Below are 16397 nucleotides of genomic sequence, written 5' to 3'. Positions count from 1 at the left end.
CAGTCAGGGGCTCAGGCCCTCAGGCAGGGGCTGAGCAAACAGTCAATATAAGCCCGGGCTCCTGGCTTTGAGCGACCGGGGGAGGGGGAGACGGCCACCCGCAAGGTGGGTGGCAGGGGGGCCACAGGCCCACCCACTCCACTGCATCCCAGCCTGGGGCCCTAGCAGCGGTCGAGGACCCGCTGCTGTGTCAGTGGGGATCCCGGCCGCAACTCACGGACATGGGCTCTGGCATTGCTGCAGCCAGACTGGGGTCGGCTGCCCCTGGGCTACTGCCGGACTCCCCCTTGTAGGGTACCTGGGTCAGGGTGGTGTCCTCGGAGGGTTCCAGCACCATGGGCTCCTCTGGGTCGCCAGCGAGGGATAGACTTGGCCACTCCTCTGGGTCGCCAGCAAGGGGTAGGCTTGGCCACTCCTCTGGGTCGCCGGCAAGGGGTAGGCTTGGCCACTCCTCTGGGTCGCCGGCAAGGGGTAGGCTTGGCCACTCCTCTGGGTCGCCGGCAAGGGGTAGGCTTGGCCACTCCTCTGGGTCGCCGGCGAGAGGTAGGCTTGGCAGCTCCTCTGGGCGTCGATCGGCGTCAGGCATTGGCCGGTCCGGCCAGTCCTCAGGTTGGCCGCGGCTTGCCTGGGTCTCCCAAGTCGGAGCCAGGCCACAGGCATCTGGTATCTCCGGCTGCTGAGCTCCGGGGTTGGGCTTTTCTACTTCCTGTCCTGCACCTTGACCACTGGGGGGCGGGCGCAGGATCCACTGGCTCCATCCACTTTGGTGTCCGGGGAGGTTCTTCCCTCGGTGGGGTGGTGGGGCACCACACCGCCACACTCCACCACCTTATAGTCCCTTCATCCAATCCACACTTCTTTAACTTGCTGGCAAGAATATTGTGGGAGACCGTATCAAAAGCTTTGCTAAAGTGAAGGTATGTCACGTCCACTGCTTTCCCCATATCCACAGAGCCAGTTATCTCATCATAGAAGGCAATCAGGTTGGTCAGGCATGACTTGCCCTTGGTGAATCCCTGTTGACTGTTCCTGATCACCTTCCAAGTGCTTCAAAATGGATTCCTTGAGGACCTGCTCCATGATTTTTCCAGGGACTGAGGCTGACCGGTCTGTCGTTCCCCAGATTCTCCTTCTTCCAGTTTTTAAAGATGGGCACTATATTTGCCTTTTTCTAATCGTCCAGGACCTCCCCCAATCGCCATGAGTTTTCAAAGATAATGGCCAATGGACCTGCAATCACATCAGCCAACTCCCTCAGCACCCTCGGATGCATTAGATCCGGAGGCATGGACTTTGGCACGTCCAGCTTTTCTAAATAGTCCTTAATCTGTTCTTTCACCACTGAGGGCTGCTCACCTCCTCCCCATACCATGTTGCCCAGTGCAGCAGTCTGGGAGCTGATCTTGTCTGTGAAGACCAAGGCAAAAAAAGCATTGAGTACTTCAGCTTTTTCCACATCATCTGTCACTAGGTTGCCTCCCCCCATTCAGTGAGGGTTCCACACTTTCCCTGACCTTCTTCTTGTTGCTAACATACCTGTAGAAACCCTTCTTGTTCCCTTCACATCCCTTCCTAGCTGCAACTCCAATTGTGCTTTGGCCTTCCTGATTACACACCTGCATGCTTGAGCAATATTTTTTATACTCCTCCTTAGTCATCTATCCACGTTTCCACTTCTTGTGAGCTTCCTTTTTGTGTTTAAGCTCACCGAAGATTTCTCTGTTAAGTCAAGCTGGTTGCCTGCCATATTTGCAATTCTTTCTGCACATTGAGATGGTTTGTTCCTGTGCCCTCAATAAGGTTTCTTTAAAATACAGCCAGCTCTCCTGGACTCCTTTCCCACTCATATTAGCCTGCCCATCAGCTCCCTGAGGGAGTCAAAGTCTGCTTTTCTGAAGTTCAGGGAACATATTCTGCTGCTCTCCTTCCTTCCTTTCATCAGGATCCTGAACTCGACTATCTCATGGTCACTGCCGCCCAGGTAGCCACCCACTTCTACGTCCCCTACCAATTCTTCCCTTTTTGTGAGCAGCAGGTCAAGAGGAGAATGGCCCCTGGTTGGTTCCTCCAGCACTTGCACCAGGAAGTTGTCCCCAACACTCTCCAAAAACTTCCTGGATTGTCTGTGCACTGCTGTATTGCTCTCCCAGCCAATGTCAGGGTGATTGAAGTCCCCTATGAGAACCAGGGCCTGTGGTCTGGAAACTTCTGTTTGTTGTCCAAAGAAAGGCTCGGCAAATGCAAATGCATGACAGCTATGCAAATCTTGTGTTTGCAGTTTCCCCAGGTTATCATGAGGTGGGCAATTCACTTGTATCAACATAAAAAAACCTGTTTGCGTGACCCAGACAAACTGATGGGTTTCATGCGGTTTTCACTATCACCTCCCTGTGTATTGGGTAAGTGAGGAAAACCAAAAAACAGGAGTGGTTTATAAAGAACAGGAACATGTGAAGATTCATAATTGTTCCTCTTTCTCTTAAGAGTGCACAATGGCCCAAGCAGCAGAGCTGATCAGAGAAACAGCAGCATTCAGGGAGTCAGAGAACTGGTAACACCAGTGCCCTTCTGCATGGTCCACCAGATAGTGCTCAGTATAATTCTCCATTCCCATCGTGTGAATTCAGCTAGCCCCTGTGCAGCCTATCCTGGCTGAAAGAGGGTGATCTTTAATTAATAGGATGTTAATCATCATGTATGGTCCACACTGAGACCTACACAGTGAATGGCTTCATATTTTTATTGCTTTTGGATGAATATTTGGCCAGCTACACATTGCACGTGTCAATTAAGAATAGTAGCATAAAATGGAATATACATGAGTGAAATATTGATTGATATGGCCCCTAAACTGATGAAATATCCATCTTCCCATTTTGTCACCACTCCTGTAGGATATTACCAAACCTTATACATCTGCACTCCTGTACTTTGGAGGATTAATTTCTTTTTAGATTCATTTCAAGATTTTTCTTTCTACTCATCATTCTTTTCTCATCTTACCCTCGGGACCTGTTCTTTTCTGTGGCAGAGGTGGCTGACTGCCCCTTCCACCTCCCCTTATCTGGCAGCTCCTTGATCATTTAAAATGACATTAGAAAACAGAGTCGTCTTGGAAAGGCACAAGCTAAACTGAGTCTGGGGAAGTTGGAATGCCTCGAAACGCAGGAGGGAAATCACAGGAAAGAGTTTGGTGGCCCAGAGGTTGGCAGCCTCTTTACCTTCCTTGACTTTTAGAAGCACCTTCATTAGAAGTGCTCACAGGGGTTATGTTATCATGTCGGTCAATGCTGGCTAGCACCAGAAAATCATTCTTGGAAGACCTGCCTTGTAGAGGTGCCTGTGAATGAGTTCATCGACTCACATTGCCCAGTACACTTCCCGGTAAGTGTTGCTATTTGTAGGGTATTCTTTGTTATCTCTAATCATGGGAAAAGCAAAGGAGCCTAGTATCTGAGTAGTCTCAAGTCCAAATTGGCATAGACAGCAATTCAATTAAGTCTGAGAGTCCTAGCCTTGAATGAATTTTTCTATACTGAAAAAAATCAAGTCTCTGCCAGGGGTAGAACAAAGACTAGGATGGCAGGTTTCATAATGATCAGGGCTCAGCTGCATTTGTAGAGCTATGTGACAGACCCTGCAAAATATTTGCACGTTATTCCTGGCTCTAACCATTGCAGCGAGACTCACTGCCCTAAGTTGTTTACACTACACTTTTGCTCTAAAATGTCTCACCATTGCAACCACCGATACCATTCAGCAGTGGGACCAACAATGGAACCTATTGCAGACAAAGGGCTAGCTTATACTCCCTTGAGAGTTCGATTTGTTCTCTCTCTTTCCTTTTCTTTGAGGACTAGGATATTTGAGGGACTTGGGGTTGGATAGCAAGTGTTTTCTCTGCATGAATCTCTTGTTAGTTGCAGGTCTTCCTTCTATTTGAATAATTTCTTGGCAGGTTCTCTCTTTTTTGTTTAATTGAATGCTGGACTTGAGTTCCCCCCTTAAATTTACCTCGATTTGATTATCCAAAAATCTCAGCCTGGTTTATTGGACAAAGTTTGCACTGGCTGTATTTTTACTTGGAGTAATTATTGCATGTGCCATTGAAGAAGACATGTGGATGTCTCAAGAGCATAGTAATGGGCTTTAGAGCAGAGGTGGGCAAACTATGGCCCATGGGCCACATCCAGCCCACGGGACCATCCTGCCTGGCCCTTGAGCTCCCAGCCAGGGAGGCTAGCCCCTGGCCCCTCCCCTGTTGTCACCTCTCCTCCGCAGCCTCAGCTCGTTGTGCCGCCAGACATGCCACCAAACAAACATGATTTCCTTTAGCAGGAAGGTAAAAGAACTTGTTGATTTTCCAGGCAAAGCTGAAAGAAATAACTAGACTGCTGCTGATTCTCAGCTCTTCTTCCTACCTTGATATTTTTCTCTGCTTACATGTGACTTGTGGCATTTATTGCGCAGAACCATTTAACACAAACCATCACCTTTTAAAGGAAAATTCACATGTGCACACACAAAACTAGAAAAGTTATCATTTTGCAAGGAATTGCAGGGGAGGAATTAGTAAGTATCTCTCTCCCAGAATGTATAAATAGGTGGATATAGACTTTCCTAATTCTTGCATTTCTATGCCTTTCTAGCTGCTGTTTTTCCCATTAGTTAGCAGCAAACAGTTTGGAGAGAGTAATGAATAGCATCATAACTCCATGGCCATCTTTTGGCCAGAGTTGTTGCTTGAGTGCCCACTATGGTTGCTCAGAACTTCATAGCCACAGCATGGATAGATTTCAGAACCTCTTGCTCCCAAAACAGAGCTACAACCCCTTGAACTTGGGTTGTAAACTCTTTGAGGCAGAGATTGTCTTTTTGTTCTGTGGATGTACAGTACCTAGCACACTGAGTCCTGGTCTAGATCTGTGGCTTTTAGGTGCTACTGCAATACAAACATGATACAAATAAAAACAAGGGAATTTCTGCTGGCAGTATAGGACCTGTGACACACCGTTTTACATTTCAATCCTGCTCAGAAGACAGCTGTGATATAGAAAAACCAGTTTATTCAATTCTGTCTGTTCTGTCTGAAAATACAGCTGAACATGTATGCATTCTACACAGTGAGTAGCAAAGCTTGCCCTTCTGCTATGTGTTCTGAAGTGTGGCGATGTAAAACAAGACAGCAACGTATAATAAGATGCACTGTATCTCTGTTCTCTTGATTTATGTGTTGTGCAGCATAAACAGCTAAAAAAATTCACAATTTATAATGGTTCATACACCTCTTATTGTGTTGAATCATTTCATACTCTCCAAGACACGGTGTGGTAATTATTTTCTTCCCCTCCTACTTATCCTGTTTAACTTATTCCTGAAATGTATCTCTAAAGTGTGGCCTTTGATGGGTGGCTGCTTCATTGTGTTTATCTTCCTTTTATCGCCAGATGAAGTATTTTTCATGCTTACTTTGGCATTTCATGGACTAATAGAGAAAGATGTCTTGTTTGGGGCAATTTAAAGAACCATAAACAACAAATAACAATGCATCAGAGACACCCTTGCTGAGATTTCTTTAGCCTATATCCAGCTAAGCTGCGAATGAGTTCAGTAGGGCTGACAAAATATTGGGCCAGACCCTCAGTAGTGCCAATCACTCTCTATTGAAGACAATGGAGCTACATTGATTTATGCCAGCTGTCGATCTGGTCCTGTATATTTTTTCTGCACCTCAGTCTCAAGGATGTCAAAATGGAACAAGATCAAGGATGAACATTCTCAACCCTTCCGTTGTCTAGCGGTGGTTGATATTAGGATATGATTTATTCACAGGCTTTGGTCTTTGTTTGCCAGAGTTTTATTATTCTATTTTGTAAGCCCTGGCCCAGATTTTCAAGTGTGACATGGTTGCTCGGCAGCCTATAGCAACCACAAAGGCAGCGGTTCAGGCCACTGAAGGATCTCTGCTGCCTACGGGATGCCGCACCACTTCATATATGGCCATGGACACCTACACCACTTCACATAAGGCCACCAAAAAGGGGCATGTTCCGTTTCCCTTGAGCCGGAGTGACGGTCTCTTAGCTGGCATCAAAGATGGGGAAAAGAGAAGAGGTTAACTGAGATGGGCTGGAGCTGTTGTTAAAGTCCGATCCACTGCTGACCTTGTATCACAGTGCTTCAAAACACTGAAAACGGAAAGACTCCACTACAAATCTCCTGAAACAAAATGCACGGGGAGACCCTCCAGCACTAAGTGTCAGTGGATTTGGCACTAATCCACTACTGTTTTGGAAATGTCATTGTAACCCTAAAAGAAACCCCAAGAAGGTATCCAAATATTAATCTAGGGACTTGTCCAGACAAGGGAAATTTGCACTTGGATGTACTTATAGCAATGCAAAACACCCCAGCATAGACAGGGCCTAACATGCTGGGGTTATATAATATCCCCAAAAGAGTGTGAATTAAAGACACACAGACCTACCTCTTTATTAGAAATCCAGAGTTAGCTAACCTGTATAGTCTGCTCTTCTGTTTATAGCCACAGGGAATCTGTTTTTAATGGCTGGGCACTGATTTTTATTCTTGGCAATGTTCCTCAGCTGGTTGGGGGGCAATGATTAAAGAACAACAGACCCAATGTTCCATAATACACAAAGACTATGTAATACTGAATATACCCAACATGCAAGGCCTAGCCCCCTCCCCCCCCACACACACACACACATACACACACACACACTGCTTGTTTTCTAAAACTTAGAACACAGTAAGCACCAGTAGAGGGCTCACAAACTATTGAAAGGGATTCTACCCAATTCCTGTAAACTACAGGGTGGAGCAGAAAATCTTTCCCCTTTTCCTTAACTGCAGTCAACTTTCACGACTATGAAATGAGGATCGATACGCAGCTTAGTTAATTAAAGGAGCTGAGGCTGCCATGAATGTGACATGCAAGTTTCTCCTTGATTACTTCCCTCTTTTGCACTTAGCCAGGAACAGGAAATCGTTACCATTGCCTTAAAAAAAATCCCACTAACAATCACTCTTGACTCTCTGCTGACTAAAGCCTTGGTCCTCAATCCTTTGATGATGTTTTGCCAAGCAGTGGCACAGATTCATATTTACAGCAAGGTCCCTGTTCACCACTCTGACAGTGCAAAGAACCTTAAGGCAGCCAGGGTGGTATAAAAGGGCCTGATTGTGAATGACAATCAGTCCATTATGCACCTGTTATGATTTGGCTAATGCATGCTCACTGAGACGATATTTCCTCATTTGAAAATGCAATGTATACTATGTATATTAAAATACACCAAGAGGGCATTTTATTTTGCACAGACACTGCAAATGGGCATTAAGCACTTCTCCGGACTCTTTGTGATGTTATGCATTGGATTTGTCTTGTCCATTCTCACCACCTTTGGAGAACATGTAGTACACAGACTGGTCCTACCACGAATCAAAAAGAAATCCAAGCTGAAATACTGGCTCCATACCAGCCAGGTACGTATTCGAGAAGTTCGCTGGTAATTCCATCAAATGTTTCCAGAGCTGTTCAGTAAAAGCCTGATCCAAAGCCACTGAAGTCAATGGAAAGACTACCATTGGTTTCAGTGGGCATTGTCTCTATTATTAGTAGCTCTGCTGTTCTAACAGAACCTGTTGCAGTTGATGTTGCAAATTTTACCAATGACTTTGGTCGGAGCAGGTACACTATCTCTAGCGCCCCTTCTGTTATTATCAAGGGTAACCAATTAAAGATATATCAATGTTATTTCTCAGACCAGTCAATCACTCTTTAATGATGAGGGGGAGGAAGTAGACTCTGGGATGGGAACATTTACTCATGGCACTGCAGGTGAAGTTTTCAAAGTAGCCTCCAAGTGGGCTAGGTGGCTCAGAGGTGTGATGGTGGTGATGCACATTAGCAAGAGAAGTCCAGACTTCCACATACGCTGCTCAATATACAGCAGCACTGAAAATGAGGGGCCTTATTTTCATTTACATTAAGGCCCCTTAGTAGTGTAAAGAGACCTAGTATATATAAGAATCCAGGCTAGCATGTTGGACTAAAAATGGGAAAGAAAACAATGTAGGAAATTATACAACACTACCAGTAGATATTGAATAATGCTACAATGTTATCTGGTGTTCGTGTTTAATTTGGTCCTGCCACTGTCAGGAAGTTACAGAAAAGGTCCAGAGAAGGTCAATGATGGTTAGAGTTAGGAGGATGCTAGGGACTACATATGAGAGTTTGAGATGAAGATTATTTAACATTGAAAAGAGAAGCATCAGAGGGGACTTGAAGTATTTGCAATTATGAAGTACATAGTGTAAAATGAACCCCCCTCCCTGCCCCAACACACACTTCTTTTTGCTTCTCAATCGCTGCTGTTTTATAACCCAAACACTGCGCAGTTGGCTTTCTGTGCTAGCTGCATTGTGAGACTGCCTTTCCCAAGTTGAGCAGTGTCAGTCCTGTGGTATCATCCCCCCGCCCCCATCTCTAGCCCTACCACATTCTAGAGGTGATCATCGGACACATCATGGAAACTCCTGGGCTGTATTTCTGTATACAATTGAGCAAAGGCAGCGTTTGCTGGAACATAGAGATTGCCTCTCTCAATTCTATCAGGTCCTCAGCTGGTGTATCACCATGCAGTATCATTGACCTTAACTGAGCTAAGTCACCTTACACCAACTGAAGATCTTGCCTAGAGTGAACTGCTAGAAGTCCAGTGAGCGACCGACTCCAGCAACAAGTTGTATTTTGTCAGTAGCACAGAGCAAGTTATAAAGGAGAATGGCTGTGGATCTCTGTATCTTATACATCACTAGTCAGGTGAAAGCATTTTGAGGAAGACCTCATTTGATTGTCTGAGGACTGAGTCATTGTTGGAAGGTCCAAATTAAGCAAAGACAACCGTTTATCTATAAAAACTAGAATATGAAAAAAGAGGGGGGAGGGTTGTTCTTCAGTGCGTTTGTTTTCTTAAAGACACACAACTAGTTTGTGTAAAAAGCCTGAACCAAAACCCCTTGAGCTTTGGGATAGTTTGAACTTTAATATGCTACAAACTAGCATGAATTCTAAGTAATATCTTGTTTATCAGTACTTTGGTTCCCAAGCTTTCTATGCATCTATAAAAAGTGGGTTCACCTCCTTTGGCACTGTGCTTGTAATAAAGTGGGGAAAATATATTTATCTTTCTGCCTTGGGGTCTCTTATCTAATGGATACATTACTTTCTGATACAAGGTCTTTAACGAAGTGTACATTAGGAAATCAACCACTCTTGCTCCAGAAATAGGAGACCTTTCAGACAATGAATATGAGCTGGGCATCGTGTCTGTATCCCTGAATGTGCAAAATAAGAAGCTACATTCAGGTGGATTCCACACAAAGATAGTTGTCTGCCTACCCTCAGAGGTGGGGGCTCTTTTTTCTTGTGTTTAATTACTCCTGTTTCACTTCTTCTAGAGACTGCATCGCGCGTTAAACAGTTCATTCACTGAGGACAAACACCAACCCAAGACAAAACGAGTAGAAAAGAGGTAAGTTGTGTGTGCCTTTTTAAAAAAAGGCTTATTTTGGAACTAGATCTGTTGGAACTGGATATATGACCATGAATTTAAACATCTCCCAGAGATAAAGATAAATCAAGAGAGAAAAATGGTACTTTGACTATTAGCTAATAATATTGTTGCAGGCTGCAGTTCTTTAGATCCCCAAAGAGAAGCAGAAAATGGATATTAGTTTAATACAGAGATACATAGATTCCCTAATATTCTTTAGCCACACTGCAATCATAAATCAAAACCCAGTACCAGCCCCCATGCTCATTACCAGTTGTGAATCTAGGTATACCTTAAATGTAACTTGTTCTAGTCACAGATATACACCAGCCCTAACATGGTCAAATAGCATGCAGGGCAATCCCTTCTCCCAGGAATCTCAGCTCAGCCCAGGTCACATAGAGCAACTCTACCTTGGGCATTGACTCTAATTAGAGACCAACTCAGAGAGCAAACTCCCCTCCTGTTTGCACAGCTGCATGTCTCCAGAAGCTGTGTCTACACAGAACCTTGCAATACCAAAGACAATATGACAGCACATCTTCCTAAGACTAAACACTTGCTCACACACTAAGAAAAAGAATTTGAAAGACTAGGGTACATCTACACCACAAATGAAGGTGTGATTGTAGTGTGGGCAGGCATACGTGTGCTGGCTTTAATCTAGCTAGCACAGGTAACAAGAGTAGTGAAGATTTAGCACACAGACCCTGCCATGGGCAGCAGCCTAAAGTCCCCAGTGGGCTCATACTGATAGGACTATCCCATGCCACGATTTCTTCACTACTGTTTTTTTTTTTAAACCCACCCTAGCTAGGTTAAAACTAGCAAGGATATGGCTACCTGTTACATTCACACCTTCATTTGTGGTATAGACATATCCTTAGTGCAACAGCACCACCTAGTGACACTGGTTATAACAATACCATCTTTTTGAAGTGGTACTGCTAAGAAATGACCTCTAGATGGCAGCACTGCTTCCGTACAGAGGAGTCCAGCTGCAGGGAGCGGCCAAGACAGCACCCTTGCCACTTACAGTGAAAATCTCCCATGAGTCGCGTCCGGGGAAAGATCCGCTCTGTGGCCATGAGCCAAGCACTTACGCATGGGTTTTGTTAAAGTTTGGTGCCACTGAAATGACACCAGGAAAAAAATAATTCGTTGATTGACAGATGACGGAGGGTCAGCCTCTACAATGCCCCACATCTGGCCTCCCCCGCACCCCCAGGCGGGCAGGCCACTGATAAGAAACTGACAATAATCCCCAAGGAAACACAGAACAAAAAGGTCCTTTGCTCCTCCTGGGCTCCCCTTGCCTCTCGTACAGCAATGACCCTCCAGACTTTCTCCTTGGAGGCCCAGCTCCTGCCCAAGCAACTGGGCTTCAGGGCTTCCTCCCTGGAGTCCTTCCCCCATTCTGGGACTCCACAGGCTGGATCCGTATTCCCAGTGTACCTCCAGACTTTCTACCTGGGGTTTGACTCTCTCCAGGGTCTACTACAGGACCTGCCTTCTCTCCTGCTGTACTTTCCTTCCCAGCAGAACTCTCCCAGTCCTTTATGAAAATCACCCAACTCCTTCTCGGGGGGGGGGGGGGGTCTGATAATTGACTCCAGCCATCTGATCAGGATTAGCTGCAGGGCTACCTGATCCACCCCAGGCAAGGTTGCCTGACTCCCCTGGAAGAGCCAGCCAGTATCTCTCTCTACTGGCCACACCCTTCCTCTGTCTTCTCCCCATAACAAACCCAGTTTGACTCCATGGCAGCTTCATACATTCAAAAGCACAACATTCTGAGGCAAAATCTGCTTTCAGAAGCCGACTGGTGCAAAATAAACACCGTGCTTCTCACACTGCCAAGGCCCTGACTCCCATACAGAATGATTAAGGTGGGAGGGTGGAGGGGAGTCACAAAAGTTGCTTTTTTATATAAAGGCACTTTCGCCATCTCTAATTAGAACCCTGCTAGCAACAAGCCTGTTCAAAAACACTTGTGCTTATCATGCCTTTAACTGCACTGTGGACGAGACCCTGGTGAATTAAATTCAAGGCTCCCAATAACCTGGAACGCAGCTGTAATGAGTCCTAATATTGGAAGGGACAGTGCTGTGCTCCCCAATTAATTAGACAAGAACACTCTCTTATTCCTCCAGGTGGCTGTCCTCTTTCAAATGGTCAGAAAAGGAAAAGAGATGGAATTAACTCGTGTTGTGTTATTTCCCTCGAGATGGGTCCCCTGATATCTTCTTCAGTCATCACTATCAGAAAGGCTCTTTTAACACACTGCCCGCAGGCCTGCACATTCTCACTCTCTGAACTGTAAGGGGTTCCATTTACCCTGGCCTCGAGCACAATACCCGCTTACCTCCAACTCTGAATGGGTGAGCCCATGACAAGCGACTGCCTCCATCCCCTCTTCACACTCCCCACCGCCACAAGCAGCAGTAGTCAAGCCCTGGGAAGGCTCTTCTTGTGTTGGGTTGTAAGAGGCGGGAAAGACAGAGGCAGTCACTCATGAGTGCTCTTCCTAAACACACGCAGAATGCAGGACAAGGCTACCTGCTTCCTCTGGGGTGTTCCTGAGGAGGAGCGCTCCATAGCCTGCGCCAACCAGCTGCCCATTGATTTCTGGGTGTAATCTGAAGTGATGGAGTCATGCTGTGGTTTAAAGCCTGAAATGGATTGGGGCCACTTCTTTCCCCATCCAATACTGCGCCAGTGGAGGGAAAGTGAAGCTCCCAGAGAACAGTTCCTGATTGGATGGTGAATGCCCTGGAGGCGGAATGGCATCAGTGAGATGTCCGCCACAATAGGCCCATCTTCCATTTATTCCTCACAGACTGAGATTGGTCACCTTCCCGTCACACCACATGCAGCTCACTCTGTTCTTCGTGGCTTTTTCTGGCAGAGGGAGGGATGGCTGACGGCGGCAGAAGGGTTTAAGTTTAAGGGGATTTGCGAAGGTTTTTGCTTGCAGACTCTGTCACATTGCAGTTGGTAAAATGTTTGTATGTACACCTAGGAGCATTAGGATGAGCATGTTTTAATGAACTGAAAGAAACAAACTTAGGAAATGCTTTTAACTTTTCACTCAAGATGAAGTATCAGATCCATAGCCAGTTTTCCTTTTAATAGCAGGCTAGCTAGACAATCCCGTCAGCCCTCCTCAGCTTTGATCCCATATGAAATCAGTGTGACATACTCCGCTTTTTCATGTTCCTGATTTTCACTGGCTCTGGTTTTATTGAGATTGAAGATAAGCCCAAATCACCAAATTGCAATCTGGCTCCAGATTTCTAATGTCTCAATGGCCAGGAGTGTTCAGATGCAAGGGTTTGGTTCAGTCCATTATCAGAATTAGGAGCCAGCTGTAAAAGTCAGATCCAGAACTGGATTTGGATCAAGAAACTCCCAGTGTTTGGGGATTTGGGGGACCTTGGGTTTCAGTTTGGGTCTGTCCCTAAGAAGAATAATTCACCCGTCCACTTCTCCTGTTATAGCAAGTCATTTGGGTGCTCAGGTAATTTTCATTTGCTAAATAAGTCAGTGTCTCTCTCACAAGCAGGCATCTTTAGTAGCTTGGAAACATTCAAGACTGAATCACTGAAGTTCTCTAGTAGCTTATCCACAGAGGTTTCCAGGCAGTTAGAGAGTCTGGCAGATTGGCTTTGTCTGATCATTTTTGACACCATTTGTGTGCATTTAGGATGCAGTGTCACTGCAAATTTCTCTGCCAGTGGGAGCCACATAATGGAAGTTCCTTATCAGTCTACTTAGCAGCTTAGGAATCAAGTTGACCAAAGAGGCATGGTACAGGGTTTAGTAATCTGAGAAGGGGCCTAAGCACCAGGACTTCTTGAGATCTAGTCATTGCTCTGTCATTCACTATGGCCTTAGGCAAATGAACCAGTTCATCATCTGTAAAATTGTGTCTGTAAATGGGACATGATGGTATTTACCTACTTCGCTGCAGCCAGGGGAGGATGAATCAGTCATTGTTTTTAAGCTCTTTGAAGATGCAGAGTGCTATATAAATTACTGCATGTTCTGATTTTTCCTCTTCGGCCAAAATGATTTGTGCCGGCCAGAAGGTTAATCAAAATTCAAGCAGGTAGGCTGAGCTTTTTGGAGTCTGAAATGCAGCTCAGCTGTTTAATGGTGGCTATTGCACAGGCGGGGAGTGTTGGGCAGGACTCAGGGAAAAGCCCTCTCTGCAACTGTTATGGTTTCATTTTAACGAGCCATTCTTTCTGCAGGTCCAACGTGGGTAACAGCCAGCACGTGGTGTGGAACGCTGCCAACCCAGGCAACTGTCACCGGAGAAAATACATATGCAGCGAGGAAGGGCAAAACGAAGTGGCCCTCAGACAGCACCAAAACATACCGCTACCCCAACTGAGGGGAGAGGCTCCAGCACCCTTGACAACGAATGGGAAAGCAGATCCCCTGAATATTGCTAGGACCTCAGTGATCCGAGAGCTCACTGAATTAGAGGAGCAGATTCAAGCAATCAAGCAGGAGCTGCAGCTAGCCATGAAGAGAAAATCTGAGCTGGAAGAGTATCAGAGGACAAACAGGACTGCAGAGCCCTAGGCCACCCCACCTCAGGCCCCCTGTACAATTTGCAATGCACTTTTATAAAGCCAGAAAAGAGGCTTGGGAATAAAAGAGCAATATGTTCTTCATAAAGGCTCTGTCCCGCAAAGCGGACGCTGCAAGAGCAGCAGGAAACGTACTCCTGGTTCCTAGAAGGGTTCTGGGTCTTTCATAAGAATGAATCTCTCGTTCTTTCCATGACCATCTAAAGGGTAGCCTCGCACTAGCAGAGCTGCGAGCATCCAGAGCACACCAGTCCTGTTTCCTTCACATAGCACTAAAACAAAGTTTCCACTTTTTAGCCCTTTCTGTGCATTAATTAAAAAACATTCTAGAGTGGTCAGCAGTTCGTGTCCCTTGTTGGGGTGTGTGTGTGTTTGTGTGTGTATATATATATAGAGAGAGAGAGAGTAAGTGACAAGTCAAGGGACCTTAGCGAAAGAGAGAATCAGACCTGTCATTTCAAGGGAATTTATTATAAATGCATCTCTCTGAACTGATTTGCCTCTTGGATTCTGAAGATGCGGAGAAGAAGTTTAAGCCATTCAGCAGCTAAATAGATAGTACATCAGCCTAAGTGATAGTGCCGTCAAATAATCTTTATCTAAACAGGATTTCTATTAACTTTTAAATAATGCTTGACAACACACCCTTTGGGACAACAACAGCCTGTGTGATGTAGACAATGTTTTTAATGTCTTATTTAGTATAGGCCATGGAGGCCCAAGAACTGATAGATTATTCCCAGTGCACACCACATCCAGAAGAGGATGGATTCTAATCATCTCATACCTGGCTAGCTTTCAATCTTTTTGCAAAGTAAGCCGTAATTATAGATCTTAATCTAAGTAGGCTTTTTCAAAGCCCTTCTTTAATGACCGATATTTTGGGAGGCGGTGGGGGTGGAGAGGCCCTTGATTAAGATGCTGCTTTGGTGGGTTGAATTCAAGTTGATGTGCTTACAGTCAATCGAGCTAGGGGCTGATATTATATTTAACCTTTATATTAGGCCTGATTTTCTGCTGTTTAGTCAGCCATCGTTATTTCAGAGTAGCAGTGCTTACATGCACTTTGCTCAGGGTGCACGGCCACAGAAAATCAGGCCCACTGGCCCTGCTCCTGCAATGATCTCTATATGGGAAGACCCTTCATCTTCCCAGAACGTCACAGGGCTCCATGTGCAGGCAGAATGCTTTAAACATGCAAGGAGGGATTCTGAAAAGCACTCAGTGGCAGCTCAGCTGTCTCCACTCAAGTCAATGGGGGTAAATCAGTGAGAGTTTGACCATTGACTTCAGAGTGAGCAGAGTGAGGCTAACTCTGAGTGCTTTTGAAAAATCCCACCATAGAAGACCAAGTCCCTGTCCTGGAGAACTGGCTTCTCAAAGGGTGTGATTTCTGGAACTGCTTAGCAGCCATAACTCCAACTGTAGGAAGTGGGAGACACAGGTAACCAGCGTCTCTGAAAATCAGGCCTTACATAAATAAAAACAAATGAGGGACAGGGGAAAGGAGGCAAGCGAAGCGACTGAAGTGATTCATCACAAGTCACTGCATGACCATGCTCAGTGTCACATGGTCTTACCTTTTAAGCAACCCACACAGTTTTCTTATTTTGCAAAAGAGACAACTGGAAAAGGAAGGATAGAAGCCATCACGGTGACATGAGGAGAATTTTGTTCCACCTGGGCTAGTGACTAGGAATATTTGGATTGAAGGTGCACAGTGAAACTGTCAGTGGGTGTAGGATCAGGGCCTTGTTTCCTTTCACCACTGAAACTATGTAGGTTAGTGTTTGCACATCCATCAGCTCCAGTAGCAGTCAGTTTGTCTTTCTAGTTCTTATACACTAGCATGCTGCTGAAAATCTTTGGGTTTACAGCAACGTAGGCTGGCGCTGGCTGAAAGATTCCATCAGGGCTGTTTTGACAGAAAACTGTATTTTTCAATTAAACAAAATCTGTTTGGGAAAAAAAGAGAGTCTGCTTTCTGCTGTAAACTTCACATTTGTGGAAAACAACACCACATACCTATACATGCATGCACACCCTGAAATTTCAGCCAAAACCTGAAAAAACTTTATTCGGAAATGCTCCTGGGAGTTGTACTTCATCTGCTTCAAGTGCCCGTTCTCTTCTATGGGCCAGGTCATCCTGACAGATCCTATCTCCCATGATGCTCGGCAGTGGCTCAGGTAACATTATGGTGCATTGTGGT

At 45.5% G+C, this 16397-nt stretch overlaps 1 protein-coding gene across 1 annotated transcript in view; it reads left to right on the top strand.

Annotated features, from left to right (window-relative positions):
• GRIN3A (glutamate ionotropic receptor NMDA type subunit 3A) overlaps positions 1-16144 on the top strand; it is a 99835-nt gene extending 83691 nt beyond the window's left edge. The window contains exons 7-9 of the mRNA XM_073345715.1: positions 7345-7509; positions 9490-9563; positions 13841-16144. Of these exons, the coding sequence (XP_073201816.1) occupies positions 7345-7509; positions 9490-9563; positions 13841-14177 (576 nt within the window). The 3' untranslated portion in view covers positions 14178-16144. The remainder of the gene's footprint in view (positions 1-7344; positions 7510-9489; positions 9564-13840) is intronic.
• The last annotated feature ends 253 nt before the right edge of the window (positions 16145-16397 follow it).

This window comes from Lepidochelys kempii, chromosome 5, assembly GCF_965140285.1.
Source record: "Lepidochelys kempii isolate rLepKem1 chromosome 5, rLepKem1.hap1, whole genome shotgun sequence".
NCBI lineage: Eukaryota > Metazoa > Chordata > Testudines > Cheloniidae > Lepidochelys > Lepidochelys kempii.
This window is presented reverse-complemented; position numbering and strand designations above follow the sequence as displayed.